The 18,026-nt window shown below is 32.1% G+C and overlaps 1 protein-coding gene across 1 annotated transcript in view; it reads right to left on the bottom strand.

Moving 5' to 3' along the window:
* ASCC3 (activating signal cointegrator 1 complex subunit 3) overlaps window positions 1-18,026 on the bottom strand; it is a 306,848-nt gene that overhangs the window by 109,978 nt on the left and 178,844 nt on the right. Inside the window, exons 17-25 of the mRNA XM_024759314.1 lie at window positions 17,527-17,691; window positions 15,748-15,834; window positions 14,710-14,886; window positions 10,977-11,202; window positions 9,261-9,415; window positions 6,711-6,809; window positions 5,572-5,740; window positions 2,253-2,473; window positions 854-939 (exon numbers count right to left, since the gene is read on the bottom strand). Of these exons, the coding sequence (XP_024615082.1) occupies window positions 854-939; window positions 2,253-2,473; window positions 5,572-5,740; window positions 6,711-6,809; window positions 9,261-9,415; window positions 10,977-11,202; window positions 14,710-14,886; window positions 15,748-15,834; window positions 17,527-17,691 (1,385 nt within the window). The remainder of the gene's footprint in view (window positions 1-853; window positions 940-2,252; window positions 2,474-5,571; window positions 5,741-6,710; window positions 6,810-9,260; window positions 9,416-10,976; window positions 11,203-14,709; window positions 14,887-15,747; window positions 15,835-17,526; window positions 17,692-18,026) is intronic.

Below are 18,026 nucleotides of genomic sequence, written 5' to 3'. Positions count from 1 at the left end.
AAATTTTAGGAAATCACTGTCATTTTTATATGTGTTTTGATTCGAAAAACAGAAAAAGGTCAAGATTAGTTCCTCCAAGTATAGCATTCCCAAAACTTTTACTTAGTTTTATTCATTTTTTTTACATTCTAGGTAATACATTCACATGGTTCAAAAAATATATAGTAAATAGTCTCTGTAACATGGATATTCTCCAGTCACCCAGTTCTCATTCTAAAAGAACCACATATTTATATTCTTTACCATTTTTTAAAAACAAAAGAGGGGTACTTAACTTAAAAACATTTTTTTAACTATCTCTGAAGATCATTTCTTCAGTATATAGAGTTCATTTTTTAATAGAGTAATACAATATTTTGCATTGTGTGAATGTGCCATAATTCATTTAGTGATGCTTTATTGGTCACTCAGGTTAGAATGCAATCTTGCTATTAAAAACAGTACGATAATAAATAACCTTGTCAACAGTAAAATTTTTTTAAGTCATGTTCCTCAATGATTTTTAAATTTTTGGTAAATTATTTATATGCAAAATGCCTTCTAAGTGGTTTTTGGAAGTTACCCTGAAAGATATGAAAGAAAAATAAAGAGATGTATCTTATTTTGCTTTTGCTTTTGAGTCTAGACATTTTGAGAAAATTAACTTGCCAAATAAAAGTGAAAAATGAAAGCCCTTAATTTACTTGCAATCTTAAAACAAATGAGAATATTGATAATATTTTAACTACCATACCTTTAAATAAAAAGACTATGAAAATCACTGTAAAAGCATTCAACAGTTTTATGCAAATCTTTTACTGGTTGATCCTTTTAGATTATTCAATGCATATCATCTGAAAAAGTAAGAACTTACTTTTTACCAAGTTTTTCTTCTATTCTAACTTTCCAATCATCCATTCTTTCACGTACTAGGGCTTTTAAGGGTGCAATATATACTGCCTAAAATGGGGGTGCAAAAAGATCTCATGAAGATAGTGACATCATTTTCAAATAAAGCTAAACTCGATAAAATTCATCAAAATATAACTGTCGTTTAAAAACTGTATCTTTTAATAACGAAAGACTTAAAATTTTAAATTAACAGAAAAAAGTCATTAACTTAAACAACACTTTATCCACAGTAAGATATGAATATAGCACATCATAAAAATACTGACATAGAACATTTTAAGTATTTTTTTAAAAGCGCCATTTGTATTTTCTTTAGGTAGTTTATAATGAAATTATCTTTTAACATAAGGTGAAAAATTTTAAAAAAACTATGAGATAATACATTACCTAGAGAAAATTAAGGTTCTACTGAAAATAGAAGTTTTTATGATCAAGAGTTACCTGAGTTATAATTCTTTCATGAAAAAAGTTACTAATTTTGAAATTCTAAAGATAAATAATCTGGTTGTTTAAATTTTAATGCATATTTTATGGAAGACACCAATGCCAGTCATACATTTTAGGTGTTCTACCTTTTAAAAAACAAAAATAAACAACCCCCCCTCCCGATCTTTAATAATCCAAACTTACATACAGATTATTCACTGAAAAAAAATTCTTTCCTTTATAAAATGTTTCAAACTTAGAACAGAGCTCTACAGTTGTGTTAGTATGCCTCCTAATGAATCACTCGCCACATAATAAACTGAGGAGTAGGAAAATGTAAAGCTAAGTAGGGAAGAACAGCTACTAACTGGAAATCACTGAAAAAGGAAGTTAAAACATTTCTTGGAAATGTTAGCTTTCTTGGAAAATCATGTTTCTAAAGTGAGAGTACGTCATATTTCAAGAAAGCTTAAAATCAACACTTACTTGACTTGCCACATTATTTTACATTAATGATATCATGGCCATTTGGAGAAACGGGGAATAAAAGCTGCCTCTGTATTTCCTTGTGTAATCAAGTTGTATATGTTAAAGTATTAGCATTTCCTTCATAGCCAAAGGATTTGATTATGATTAATGATTATGAATCATTATATTTCTTAAAAATATGGCTATGAATTAGGTATCTTACGATGAGGAAAGGACATGTGAGCATCGATATGTACATTAGAAATCTAACTAAAGGACTCCAAAGTTTTAATATAAATTTTCTTGTGGCCAGTTATTCTAATACTGATCTGAGCTCCCCTGGAAAATTCACCAAGAGTGACAAATCTATTCATCGAGTCCTGCCAGTATGTTTAGAACTGGCTAGTTTACAGATTATAAACTATGCTTTCTAATTGAATGTAAGCATGTGATTGTTTCCAACTGACCTTTGAAGTAGGGTACCTGTTGAAGACTCTGAAAATGGCTAATTCAGCTGCAACAGTCTTTCCTGATCCAGTGGGCGCTCCAAGTAGGACATTACAGTCTGTGTGATACAGCGTATGAAATATTTGTGTCTGCACAGGGTTAAAGTGGCTAAAATTGTATAGTGCTTCATATGCTTCACATCCCAAAGCTGTGATTGGTAAAGGCTGAAGATCCAGTAATTCTGAAAAGATTCAACAGGTACATACAATAACTGGAAAATATGCACAATATTGAATACTGTCTCTTAGAAATAAATTATAATAATCCTCAATTCTTTAGAGGGAAAAAAGGATTAACAAATTCTTACATACTAGTTATCAATCTTTTTTTCCATTATGACATTTATAATATTGACATGTCGGAAACTTTTCTGGGGTAGCTACCTCTAAGACAGTGCTAATGATACATCTTTCTCTTCCAATCAGGAAAGTGATTTGAATGACAGGTAAATGAAAATATGCATGTTTTAGAAGAAAACTAAATCTATACCAATCTGTAGAAGAAGGAAAACCATTTGCAAACTTCAGTAGTAGAATGGTTACTAATAACAAGTTACTGTTCATCTGTTAGACAACTGACAAAACAGAATGGTCACGTGAACTGCTGTTCTAGCCAACGCAAACTAGTATGAACTTAAAATAATTCCAAGAAGAAACTTGGGTGGGAGTTTTAAATCATAGCCTGACTGGGTAAATAAGAACTGTGCTGGGAAAACATTGAAAGAAACTAGATTTAATTGTAAACCATTATGTAGACTAGAGGTCTAGGAGATTAGAAAATAAAAATGATTTCGAGAAATAAACTTATACCTAGATACCCTTGAACTTGATAGTCATTTCATTTTCGTATAATCCAGAAAGGTATCAGTTGGCTACTCTCAGGATTACTTCCTGGAAGATGACTCTACTCATTTGAAGTTTGAGTAAGAAGGGAAAAAAAATCAGTAAGGGGACATGGTGGTTTGTATCTTGAGTTAGATCTTCATCATACAGTTTCAGATGGGAAAGTATGCAGAATTCTCTCCTCAGAAAATGTATTTAAAAGTAAAAAAGCTAATTTTAAAATATTATCATTGCTCCATTGCTCTACTCTATTACACAGGTAATTGAGAACTGTATGTTTCTTATACCAGATTACAATATCCTATATTTTTTGTAGCACTGAAAATCAAGAAGGGAGGAAGTCTTAACTTGCAATGCTAATCAAAGCATAGACATATTCTTAATAAAGACTAAAAAAAATAAATATTTTGGCATTTATTGACAATGCTAAATTAAGATGCTTTACTTCTGTGAAAGATGAAGACATTTTCCTGACTGATTTGAGCTCAGTGAGATGCCTATATGTATACTTGGAGCCAAACAGAACTAGCCATCATTGAGGTTACATCATGCATTTAAAAAAAAAATTAATTAATTTATGGCTGCGTTGGGTTTTCATTGCTGTGCGTGGGCTTTCTCTAGTTGCGGCGAGCAGGGGCTACTCTTCATTGCGGTGCGCGGGCTTCTCACTGCAGTGGCTTCCCTTGTTGTGGAGCACGGGCTCTAGGCATGCAGGCTTCAATAGTTGTGGCACGCGGGCTCAGTAGTTGTGGTTCGCAGGCTCTAGAGTGCAGCCTCAGTAGTTGTGGTGCGTGGGCTTAGTTGCTACGCGGCATGTGGGATCTTCCCAGACCAGGGCTCGAACCCGTGTCCCCTGCATTGGCAGGTGGATTTTCAACCACTCCGCCACCAGGGAAGTCCCACATCATGCATTTTTAATATCAATTGGTATGTCATGGTGGTACATTTATTTCTTTTAAAAATGTAGTCAGAAAATCAGCCAATTATATAAATAAGGTGACGTGCTTGGCCACTCAACAAAGAAGTGATTAAATGAGCATTAAAATATAATGTTAACACATGTTAAAATCAAGTACTGCAGCCAGAGAGACCCAGCAGTGATGTTGGTAGCATACGTTTTAAATGAAAGCACCAAACATTTTTATGTATTTTATTTTGAGATTCCAGATATCACAAAGCATATTTGATAAAAGAAAACCAGAAAGGTCCTATTCAATGAGTAGATTAGTAGATACTGCAATCACATTATTTTTCTAGGTTGACAATTTTTTAGTTTTGCTCTGTCAAGATATCAAAGTGGTATTAAGCTGTATTTTAAAGTATCTCTCTTTAAGATATGTTAAGATAATGAACAAAGTACAAAAATGACAAAGATTAAAGTCCCATTAATGCCTACTTCACTTTCCCAAAAGATTGTCAAATAATGTGTTCACTGAAAGCAGTAAAAACTACTATTTTTATTTTGAAAAAACAAAGAATTTGTCTTCGGAAGACTTATATGGAAAAGAGAAATTGACTTTCATTTTGCTATAAATTAAGGGTCTCTCGAAATCTTCACTCATCCATTATGAATTCTCAATGAGAAGAAATAAACTTAATATACTAATTAGTTAATAGATTAGCCTCAAGATATTTTTGAAATAGAATATTTTATAGGCCACTTAAAAGTATCATTATAAATATTTATTCATGAAAATTTGCTTCTTTAACAAGTCAAAATAGAAAGGCACTCAATCATGTTATAAAAATTTAAAATGGATTTTTGTCAACTATCAAACACTGAAAACAATGAAAAACACTGCTACATGATACTGCAGATCACCGCATACCCTTTTATAATGTTAGTGTGGAAGAAAAGAACCAATATAAAGAGTATATGTTGTTTGTAAGACACAAACTGACTCGAAGTATACGTGAATCCATTCTGTAGTAATACCATAACCTGACTCCTTAGTATTAGCACTTTTTGGTGTAGAAGCACACTATATGAAGGAAAAAACCCTACAATTCACTTTAATTAAATTAACATACTAAAAGTAAGTTTAACAGTAATAAATGCAAGGAAAAAAGGATATCTCAAAAGTTTCACAGAGAGCACAGATAAAATGACAACACTTGCAATGAAAAAGGAAGGAGATGTGGAGAAATTATAATGTAAAAATAGAGATCAAGGCATAGTAATACAGAAACAGTGAGTCTCATGCTTGTTAGATTATAAAAATTGAACTAGTCTTAATGTTTTTGGATCTCAAATAAAATAAATATTAAGGCCTGCCATTTGATCTGATTTTGAAAAGTCTCTTTTCAAACTGTATTGACAAATAGGTTGGATTTTTATTCAGATTCAGGCAACTTTAAAGCATAGACACTTTTCAACATGAGCTAAAACGACAATTTTGGAAAAATCAATGATTCAAGTTACTATTCCATATGTTACCTGTATGGGGAGGATGTCTCTCTGGTAGAATCAGATGTTGAAAGTTAATAATACATACAGCCTCAGCTCCTAACCATCGATCAGACACTGCTCGGATGTAATATTGAGAAGGCAAAGGCTCAAAAATAGGGATTGTAAACACCAGCAGTTGAGCTTCTTTACTAATGACCTAATGTGAAATAAAGTCTAAAATGAATACGGCTATTCTAGTAGCATAAAGGCTTTATTAGTCTCTTGTAAAAACAATCGTATCTATAGCAGTATGTACTAAAGATAAAAAAAAATCTTGGATTTCTAAATAGCTGAGATATTCAGATACTTCAGAAACTTGTAGGTGGTTCCCTTCTGAGGATACGTGATATTACAGAAGGAAAAACATACACTCAGTTTATATTATTTACATATGCATATCATCATGTATTAACAGGTTATCAACTTGACTCATTACCAGAATTTTCCAAAATTCATTCATTCAAGTACTTTACTTCATTAATTTTTACCAGATTATTTACTCAATAGTTTTCTTTAAATTCTTTGACTACCATAAGTGGAATAACAGAACACTTGACATAAATAGAAGATAATCATGAACACAAATGCAATGAAAATAAAATATGGCTATAAAATTCTATGGGTGTCCACTCAAGCCTAAAGCTAGCTTGCTTTCTCTTTGATAAAAAGAGAAATTAGGAATGAAGCATCACAGTTAAAGACAGCTTTCATCAAATTGAGTCTTTCTCTTGAAATTTATAGAGAATTTAAAAAACAATATCTTTTATACAATGTGATTCAATATTCTTTAGTACTGTGCTTATGGAACACTTAAAGTTATTAATTTTTATTTATTTAATTTTTAAAAATATTATTTATCCCACCCACCCCTCTGGAAGACATGCCTTAAACCATTAGAAAGATTATAATTAAATTTCTCAAATGAAAATCACTTTGAATATATGAATACTATAACATTTAATTACTATTTTCTTTTAAAACCAAACAGAAACATAAAAAATAATACATAAAGCTTTAATTGCACTATGAAATTATAGAGAAATAAGTAAAAATAGAAAGTATTTAGTTTACATTTTCTTCCTAATGACAGCAACATAATAAGGATAGAGCCATATATACATATTTACCTGTTTTTTTAGAACTAGGAAATTCTCTGAATGATAAATATGATCATTTGTAGGATCTTCTACCCAAATCCACCAGGGTTCTCCTACTGTCCCATGGACCTGGAAGAAAAATAGTATCCTAATACTATATACCGTAATTCGAGTAAGGGATACTGTTGTTTGTATTCCCAGCACCCATTCCTCTCTCTCTTTTTAACAGATTTATTGATATGTAATTTACATAACAAAGTTTACTCATTTAAAGTATACAGTTCAATAGTTTTAATACATTTACAAAGTTTTGTGACCATCTTCATAATCTAATTTTAGGACATTTTTATCATCCCCCAAAGAAACCTTGTACCCTACCTATCTATCCCTCATCCTCCCAACCTCCAACCCTGGACAACCACAATCTACTTTCTTTCTCTATAGATTTGCCTTTTTGGAACACTTCATATAAATGGAATCATATATATGAAATGATTTTGAGATTGGCTTCTTTCACTTACCATAATGTTTTTGTTCATGTCATAGCATGCATCAGTCCTTCATTCCTTCTTATTAACAAATAATATTCCATTGGATAGATATACTGTATTTTGTATACTCATTGCTCTTTCTTTTTTTATTCCTAATAAAGCCTAGTCTTGTTTAGTACTCACACCTCTCTCATGTAACTCAGAAGGTAACGCCACCTCCCAGGATAATTTTGGTTAGCATACACTAATCAGCTTATGGTATCCCCCTTACAACAGGTTGTGGTGAGGGGTAGGCATGTGCCCAATACCGGCCCAGTTAGGCTTAAGAAAAGGTGTTCTGGCCCATGCTCTGGGCTGCTGCAGGTGGGGTATTTTTCCCTCTCTCTGTTAAATGTGAACAAGGAAGCATGAAAACATTTGGGAAGTAGCCAACAATATCAGCAGAGCAAAAAGATGGAAAGATCCTGGGTCTGGAAGAGTATCATTAAACAGAAGACTCAATCATCTTCAGGGCCTATTCTACCTGTGGACCTATCATATTATGTAAGATGATATATCTTCTTCTGCTTAAGTCAGTTTGAGACAAGTCATATTTGCTATTCTTGCAGCCAACAGCATTCTAACTGATAGAAGCAACTATGAACAATTAAGTACTCCATTCTAACAATGAGTTAAACCAAATTGTGGGAGACTTTTTATGGATCCTTTTTATTTTATTTTATTTTTGGCCGCACTGGGTGGCTCATGGGATCTTAGTTCCCCGACCAGGGGTTAAACCTGGGCACCCAACAGTGGAAGCGCGGAGCCCTAACCACTGGACCGCCAGGGAATTCCTATTATGGATCTTGATACAAGAAAACAGGATGAAAAAACATAAAACTTTTATGCATTTGAAAATATAAAAACTTGAAATGAGTTTATGGCTACTTGTAATTTTATACTTTATGTAAAATTCTATATTTATAAAGATATTAAATAAAATTTTGTATCATCTTGTCCTCACAGAAATTCTAGGAGAAAGATAATTATTATTATTATACATGTTTACAGATGAGGAAACTGAAGGAATGAATGGTTAGGACACTTTAAGGACACTTTAAGATCAATGGTAGATTTGGGTTAGGACTATGGTTGTGTAACATCACAGAATAAAATGCATTCACTTTAAAGATGTACCAATGTCAGGTAATGCAGAAGATATTTACTTACACTTAACTAGAACTGATTTACTTGTCTTCCCCCACTGGCTTCTTGAATGAAAGGACTGACACGTACTTGCCTGTATGTACAATCTCTTTTCTACTGTACTCTTTGCTCAGTAACTGGTGCAAAGACAGACCTTAAGAATTACTGACTGAATAAGAAGAGGATCCAGAGTATATAGTAACAGCTAAGGTCTGGAAGAAAGAACAGAAGTAGGGGTAAAAACAGAAACAGAAAAGTGATGGGAGCCAAAGAAGGACATTTTCAAGGACAATGTATAGGACTGAATGTTCAGAGAAGTAAAGAAAATAACTAAGGAAAAGTCATTTATTATGGCAATCAGTCAGTCTTCGGTGATCACTGAAGAAGTAGTCTCAGCAGGAAACAGGTGACCAGGAGGAAAATGCAGATTACTCTTTCTACAAGTCTAATGGTAAAGAAGAGAATGATAGTTTGAGAAACCTCAGGATTTTAAAAGGGCCCTTTTAGCATGAAGAATCTTGAATTTTGAGTAGGTTAAAATGACAGAGTAAGAAGAGCTGGAAAAAATGAAGATCACATAGAGAAAAATGAAAGAAGATAGAATTAAGCAAAGTCCCTATGGAGCTGAATCCACTAAACCATTATACAATGTGAAAATTTAGGTGTCCTAAAATGTTCTGAAGGGGTCTCACTGGTTGACATATTATTAATATATTATACCACATGCTTAGCTGGAGGATGAGAGTAAATAATACTATTGATACAATGTTTTAAATGATTCTTCGATATATGTTCTTTTTAAAGGTTTTTCTATATGCCTTGAGGACAGACGTAAGGAGGTGTAGTTGAACCTGCAGTACAGACACTTTTCCTTAATGCAGATTTAGGTGTTTTCCATTTCTACCTGATCATTCCAAGTGAAGTCAGGACAGACGCTGAGCGTCACTCGGAGGACAGTCCGTGTGATGGGCTGAATGGACGCTTCCATTGTAACAGAAGGAATCTGATGAACACACTGTTTGACCTTGAGCCCAATATTCACATGATGCAGAATGTGACCTGCAGGGAAAATGTCACTTAGAAGAAATGTGTCCAGACAGAAAAAAAGCAATATAATCTGACTTGTAAATGGGATTTCAGAGAAGGTGCTTTTATTGCTTGTTTTATGATTTGCTATGTAGAATAGCTGACATTCTTGACCTGGCATGTTTGAATATTTTGTAATAGTTAACTTGAATTAGCAATTCATAGCTCTGTAAACCAGTATCAAGGTTTTTTCAGCTATTAATAGGGTTCTTAAAATTACTGAGACTTGATAGTGTTTAAAGTACTATAAACAGTTCCACTTTTCTCCTATCCAGTTTACGACTCATTATAGAAATATTCAGTATTTTGTGAAAACAGTCATTAATTTATTCAAGGCCTATTTCAGAACTCTATAACCATGATGGAAAATGCTTTACTAATCAAACATAACTAACTTATCCATACCATTTCCAGAAAACAAAGATTAAAATATGGCCAGTCCAGCACAAAATTAACCACTTATACATATTTTCATAAATGATGAGATTCTGAAATACAGATACAAATGGAGGCACCAGGGTGGGGGTGAGGGTCACAAACAGATGTGACTAAACATTTTCCTACTCCAGGCCAAGCGACTAAGCGGAAATAGATTCTATCTTATAGTATCAATATTTCTTGTATGTCTTGGTGCTTCACAATATAATTTTTTAAAGCATATTTACAAGTAAATCAAAATGTTTTATGTTCACCAAAGTTTGAAAATCTAAAGTGATCTTCCTTATTTTAATAAAACATTTATGTTACCCAAGGTGAATAATCTTAACTTCCTAGTTTGTATTCTCAATTTCTCTCTATTTTTATTGATGCCTCCCCTTTTCCATTCCATCTGAGAAGTATTCTTCTTATTATACAAGGGAAATAACTATCTCAGCCTCTCTACACATCTACAAACCTTTCACCAGGTCCCTCTATTTCTCCTCAGTCTGACTCCCTTCATGTGTAATGTCTATTCTATTCAGAATCTGAAATATTACCTAATCAATGTTTGTCCAACAGAATGTTAAGGTACATGGCAATGTATGTAGGGATAATTTTTCAATATTATGTGAAAAACATAGAAGACCAAATACTATTTACACACCGATACCAACTATGTTTAAAGATCTATACATGTGTAATGATGAAGCTCATTTAGAAACTGAAGAAATGTAGGGTTTAATGTTGACATACTTTTTTGATGTAATACTGCTGATATACATAACAAAGACGATGAAATGAAATGAACAAAAGAAATAAATTGAGAATAAGCCTCACTGACTAATTCTCATCATTTGTAGCTAAGATTCTATCTGTAAAATACTTAAGGGTGTGACAATCTAAACTCCATTTTAACTGCTAATTCTATTGAGTAACTTAATAAAATTTAGAGAGACTTTTGCCTGAGTTTAGATCAATGTAAAAGAAATTTCATAAAAATGGTAAAAGTTCATCTTTAGTAATGTGGAAATTCACAATACTTTTTTTTTTACATCAAGTGAAATATTTTAACTGCATGAAACAGTACATTAAAACATTTTTGCTTCCTTCTTACCTATTTCATCTTTCCTCATGTCTTTCAGCTTATCCACAGTAAGATTTTTTTCTTCTAATCTTGTTAGAATGTGTGGTGGTAAGACTGAAAATTGTCTCAAAGGGCTAGCCCAACCCCAGAGCCTCTTGTCGATGACTTTACTAAGATTCAGGAGCCTATAGGTCATGGCAGGCCAACGTTTCCTCAGAGCAATTTCAAAAAGAGCACGGACAATTCTAGCTGCGTTCTGAAGAATGAAAAGGGGGATTGGTGGTTAGGTCCAATGTAATTTTAAATTTGTCAATAAATTTATTATTCTGACTCAGTTTCAAAAGTATGTCTAGCTGCATCCTTTAATTGTGGGCAACATCTATCCTCATATAACCCTAATTATCTTTATTACTTCTACACAAGAATAATCATATCCTTTATATGTGGATGTTATCCTGTTTAACTCTCCAAGAGTAGCTTTATTTCCCAGTCCTTAGGAAGCTCCACCTCACACCCCCTAAACAAGAATGAAGTAGGAAGAGACAAAAAAAAAAAATACAAAGTATTTGGGAAGGTGCTGAGGCTATTTTAGAATCTAAGAGACAGCAAAGGATGCCCTTGGGTATATAGTGGAATGATTAAATTTATAAAGCTATTTAGAGAAATAAGGAAGACTTTGGGGTCCAGTCAGAGAGAACAATTAGTGAGAGAAGAGCAACAAAGAAATACTGATGAGTGCAACTAACCCATATTAATGGCTCCTGTATAAACCAAGCAGTATGTTTACCGCTTTGCATATATTATCTCATTTAATTTTTATGACAACTGCATTTGACTGGTCTTGTTATTATGATTTTATAGATGAAGATACTAAAGTTTGGTGAGGTTAATAATTTGACCAGGAGAGTTGGTGTCAGAGTATCTATTGAAAGTCAGAACTAAACAATGCCAAACTTAACTCCAAAATTCTAAATTCAGTGATCTGAGGATAACTTCATTAGTAGACATACAGAAAGTTACAATGATTGAAGCCTTTTTTCACATCTCTGTAGTTTGTTTTTCTTCCTTCCCTCTATCATTAACTTTGCAGACTGTTTTATGGAAGATTATTTTTAAAATCATGAGTTTAGAGACACCTTACAATATCTATTTTCTATGTTTAAAATAAGATTAACCTTTTATTTCTCCTTAACCTAGAGGAGGCATTACTCAATAAAAATAATTTAAAAAGTATTCTTGATAAATAAAAAAATGTCATTACATCTGTATTTGAAAATGAAGAATGTTAAACCTGATCAAAATCATAAAAAAAGATGGAAAAGAGTAAGATTTTAAATAGCAAACAGATGATCCGGCTTGAATTATGAGGTGAAAAATGATCATAAGAATTAAGGACTTTGGTTTTATATTTTACATAAAAAGTGTTATTCATCTTTAGATAAATTCGACTACTTTGTTTCAGTATTAGAAATTTAAGAACAAATGGTATTTGACGTATGGGGATAGCTGTAACACCTGTTAAAAATTGACGGGATATCTCTTATTAGGCCCAGAAAATGATACGTAAAATGAATATTTTGATTTTTATAGCTATCAAATAGATCTTCCTACAGCATGCTCAGTTGCTCTTCTAAAAAAATTGCCAGGCTAATTTTCTCAACTGTTTGAAAGTATGTTATTATATTTTAGAACCTATACTTGTTCCCCAAAAGCTAAAAGAAATGGAAAGAGAAATGCCATGTGAGAAGATACCAACAGGACATTTTAATCTGAAATGATATAAATTGCATGGGAATAATGATCAAAATCTCTAAACATGTAGAAGATAAATATAGGCCCCTTTATAAAATCATAGAATATCTGAGCTAAGGATTTATCTTAAGGGCTGAGAGAATAAAGTTTCAGAAATATACAAGGAAGTACCAATTTACAGAGCTGAGAGAGTGCTTGTGGAACTACTGATGGCTAAAACTAAAAAAAAACACACACATAAAAACAAAACCAACCCACCCCCCAAAAAAATCAACAATAATTTACCTAACATATTCAAGAATGATAAACCCATAATAGCTTTTTTTTTTTTTTTAAAGGGATTCTTATAGATATATCCTCAATCTTTTGAGACTGACTTTCTGGGTACCAATCATGAAGAAACTGTAAGTTTTATATTGTAAAGCAATTCGTAAATCAGTCTCTGATGATATCTTCATAATCTTGAATCAAGCAGAAATGTGGCCAGATTGTTCATCCAGAACACAGTAAAGCTTTACCTTTTAGTTAAATCATTAACTATTGCAATATAAAATCATTAGATAAAATAAAACGACAATATTATATTATTTTTCAGAAAAACATAAAACAAAAGACTTTAAAAATAATGGTTCCTTATAGAGGCTTTAGGTTTTTGAGAATATATGTATTTTTCTATGGCACAAACATATGTGTTCCAAAATGAAAAATAAAAAAAAAATGTTTTCACCACATCCACATTTACTTTATATAATATATGAAATCATCACCTGGTTTCTTGGTTACTTTGATTAAATTACTGCATTCATTCAAACTGTTTACCAATATATCTTGGTTTATGTTTGCAAATATTTCATGTTTACAGTTATTTCAAAGCACTCTGGGGTATTCATAGCTGTTAATAATAATTCATTTAGGGGCTTCCCTGGTGGCGCAGTGGTTGGGAGTCCGCCTACCGATGCAGGGGACACGGGTTCGTGCCCCGGTCCGGGAGGATCCCACATGCCGCGCAGCGGCTAGGCCCGTGAGCCATGGCCGCTGAGCCTGCGCGTTCGGAGCCTGTGCTCCGCAGCGGGAGAGGCCACAGCAGTGAGAGGCCCGTGTACCGCAAAAAAAAAAAAAAATAACAATAATAATTCATTTAACACAAACATACTCTTTCTATATTAAGTCTTTGAGCAAAATTACAAACATAAAATACACAATGGAATATTTTCTATATTTAAAATAAGATTAACCTTTTATTTCTCAACCTAGAGGAGGCATTACTCAATAAAAATAATTTAAAAAGTATTCTTGATAAATAAAAAATATCTTTTAAAAAAGTACACCTAGAAGGAAAACCTCTCATTTGAAAGGTAAATACTGAAAACAAAATCTACTTTATATCATATAAAGGCTTGAATATTAAAAACATAAATATTACAACATTTTATACTACAGTAATTTAAAAAACTTAAACATTTAATGAGCTGTAATTTACGGATTAATTTTCCTTCAGTACTCAATTTGTAAGTATCGACAGTAGGAAAGAAAGATTACCTTTTTTATAAAAGATATATCATACTTAATATATGGTATGGAGTATATTTATTAAGCCTTGTTTAATGGTTAAAAACAATTGTTTATATTTCTAACATCTGGGGAATGCTACAAAGGTTCCACAATCTTTTCTTTTCACTTGAAATATTCTTGTACTATTGCCCTTCCTAAGTAAAAGATGTGAACTTTATCATTTAAAACAGAAAAAAATCAGATATTGATATTTTAAAACTCTAAAATGTAAATAATAGCAACATCAAAAAAAGCCAAACCAACCACCAAATCCCACCCCTGTTCCTGATCCAACAGCATAGATGGCATAAAAAATGTACAAATTAAACAGAACCAGTTCTAAGATAAAATGGTAATTTGACAGCATGTCATAATGCAATACATTCATAGTATAGCATGAATTAATTCCTTGAATCTCTAAAAGTAACCAAGGAAAACAGGAAGGGAGTAATATTCTTACCTGTGCAACGTATGCAGAATCTGATATAAGGGAGAAACTGTCCACCTCCCCTCGGCTGATATAAGTTTGTAGTAGGATGTTTATTTTCCCATAACTGTTCTCTACACCTCCAGGAGCTGAGAGTTCACAGAAGTTGTTTAATAAGGCATCTAACTCCTCTATTTCCTCTTCTCTGACCTGGAAGAACCAATGTTTTTATAGGATTATTTGGGCTGATTTATTTAAATTTTTTATATTGAAATTAAACCACATTGCATGTTTTCTAAAAGTTTCCATCTGTGATAACTCAAGTTTCCTTTTGTATACTAAAATAATAGCAATCTTTTCATAGGTAGCTAATAAAATACAATGAAAAACTATCTTGATGCTGGTAAGACTACATTTTATTATTCATCACCAATATTAAAATTGCCATTGACATATACAAATTTGATATGTCACAAAAATTAAGTCTTCTGACCTCACCATCCTTCAACTGATGAGATTTCATTTTTTATTTGACCAGAGTAAAACCTCTGCCCAAATGGATTAGGGCAAACTTGAATTATCTTCAAACGCATCCATTACAGTCATATATTTTTATATGGTATAAGGCATTCATAGCTTAAAGCTGTGAAGTACTATGATTCAAAGTATTAAAGTTTTCACTGTTAATAAGATTAAATTATAATATGGGTACAGAAATATTCAAATCTAAGTTTGAATCATGCATGTCCTTTATATTTTCTTCAGCGAACCTTATATTGCAAATAAACCAAAATCTACACACTATATTCTCTGCTAGTTTCATTACTGCAAAACCTATTTAAATTATGTTTGATTTGCAGTAGAGAGCAAAGAATGAGGTCAGGTATGACATACTATCAAAATCTAGGATAGTGGACATTGTTGATAAATGGAAGAACATTGCTGGTACTCAAAATGTGAAGTGTCATACAGCTTATATTGTATCAGGAATAATAATTAATTATGAACTTTTATAAACGAATCAACACATATGTGTTATATGCATTTGATTTAAGCTTCTAGTAATCTTACCTTGATTTGATCAAATTCTTCAGCTTTGGAGACTATAGCAAAAATATCACTTTCTGTTTTGTGAGCATCAAAGAATTCATTGAAGGTCTACCAAAGTAAGTGTTATATTTGATTAACATAGAAGGTCCAGTAAAATATTTTAAATTAAAAATGTGACTATAAATCACACATTCTAAGAGAACATCTGAGCCCTAGAATATGCAGAGTTATAATGTCTGTAGCATACTGTTCCAAAATCATCATTTTAAACATCGTCAAATTTATCAAAGACTAAAAGACATTCCCCAAACAAAATTAGCTAGAGGAGACCTTTAGAAGCAAAAAGATCTATAAAATCAGTTAATGAAACTTACAACAGATATCTAAAACAATGTTCAGCATAACATTCTTGTCTTGGCTCATTTTCAGCATGGGCATATGTAAATCTGCACCATTCATCAACTTAAAGCTGATCATATATCACATAAAATTCAGAGAGGAATAACTAAAAATATGTAACTTAAGATTCTGGCAAATATATCACAACAGTGCTAGTTAGGGCATACAGAAATTCAGGAAACTGGAAAGAAAAAGAATCAAAACAAAAACAAAGCTGAAGAAAGGCTACAGTCCCTGAAAGAGAGCTGCAAACAGGCTTAAGATGTAGTTTGGCAGCAACACACTACCAAGTGGACAAATGAGAAAAGTAACTTAATGGACAAAATGAGTTGACATGAGTAGGTGATGGCAGCAACAGAGGGAGAGGGAAAATGTTTTGGTTTGAGGAACTACCAGATCATGGTTGTGAGTAATATATGTTAAAAGACTTTGAAGAAACCTAAAGTGCTGTACAAACACAAGATTTATGTGCGGCAAGATGAGGAAAAGCTATTATGCATGTGAAAATGTTTTCTGAAACATGTTATCTGCATAATAAGCACATGTTAAATAAGTACAAAACAGATTTCATATAGGCCTTGGTGTTCATATTTCTGAAGAAATTTCATCTTAGTGATTTCTATTACTTTTACATTTAAAAAACAATTTTAAGAACAAAAATAAAAATGAACATAAAAAAAATCAAACTTTCTCTCTATAAAAAGAGTAAAGAGTAAAAATTCACCTTAATCCAACTCCCTTCAAATTTAAGTCCTCTCCTCACAGGTAATCACTATTAAGTTTTCTCATGTATTAACATGTGAAGGTATATACGTAGGTATAGAAATACACACGAAGACAAGTATATATTCTTTAAAATGTAGATATTAGAGTGGCTCCCTACCTTACATAAGATTACATTAAAAGGTAACAGGCAAGGATACAACTGTGTAGTAAAAATTACCTTTGAAAAATCTCTTCAATTATCCAAATAGTACAGCTCAGTGCCCTGATATTTTCATTAGTTTTTATAATTCTTTTTAGTCAGTGTTTCTCAATAACTTGCAATTAATTTTTCAACTTTTTATTCATGGATATCATTAAGCCACCAGACTCCACTTTAAATCATTCAGGCACTCATTCCAGAGGTCTCACCAATGTGCTCAATGGTTTTAGGTTTGGGTGCGTCTACTGCTTGGGATATACTCATTGAACGGGATGGCAAGAGGGTCCTGAATATTTATAGTTCTATTTTTTTTCTTATCTTTACTGAGTGTATGTTGTTGAATTCATAAAAGTCAAATGCATTTTGTTCTATTAGTAGCTTTTGTTATTTTGCATGAATACTATATTTTGAAGTCTAGAAAGTATTTGCATGTAAAGACAAACATATTATTCTGTTTGTTTCACTCAGTATACTACCTCAATAGTGCTGTATTTAATATAGTAGTGGCTGGCAGTTCTACCCAAATCAGTTGAGGAAAAATATCCAGTTCGTTCCTCAAAACGAATCATCCGAGCTTTGTCTAGTTTCCGTCCAACTTCAATGACCAACTGTTCTCGATGCTTTGCTAATGTTGGGTCAATCTACAGGAAAAAAAAAACACTTGAATAATTCTTCAGAGAGTCGTCATTTGCAAATGTATACCTGTTATGGAAATTAAAATTTTCTGTTGATGCTTTAGTTAGTATAAATTTTTTATTATAATTTTAAAAGAATGCATTTTTTTAAAAGATAGGACATAATTAGAAAATACTTTATTCCATTAAGTAAAGAAAGCTTTAAAATTAACTAAAATTATTAATCTGTATATTATCTTCAGATAGTAATATTTTAGAATCTAAAATTCTTGTATAGTCTTATAATCGTTAAGATTAATAAGGATTAGGAATTAGATACATGAAAAAAAATCACTGCTTTC

Source organism: Neophocaena asiaeorientalis, unplaced genomic scaffold (genome assembly GCF_003031525.2).
Source record: "Neophocaena asiaeorientalis asiaeorientalis breed wild unplaced genomic scaffold, Neophocaena_asiaeorientalis_V1.1 scaffold505, whole genome shotgun sequence".
In the NCBI taxonomy this organism is placed as follows: Eukaryota; Metazoa; Chordata; class Mammalia; order Artiodactyla; family Phocoenidae; genus Neophocaena; species Neophocaena asiaeorientalis.
The sequence above is the reverse complement of the archived record's forward strand: the minus strand, read 5'-3'. Positions and strand labels throughout refer to the sequence as shown.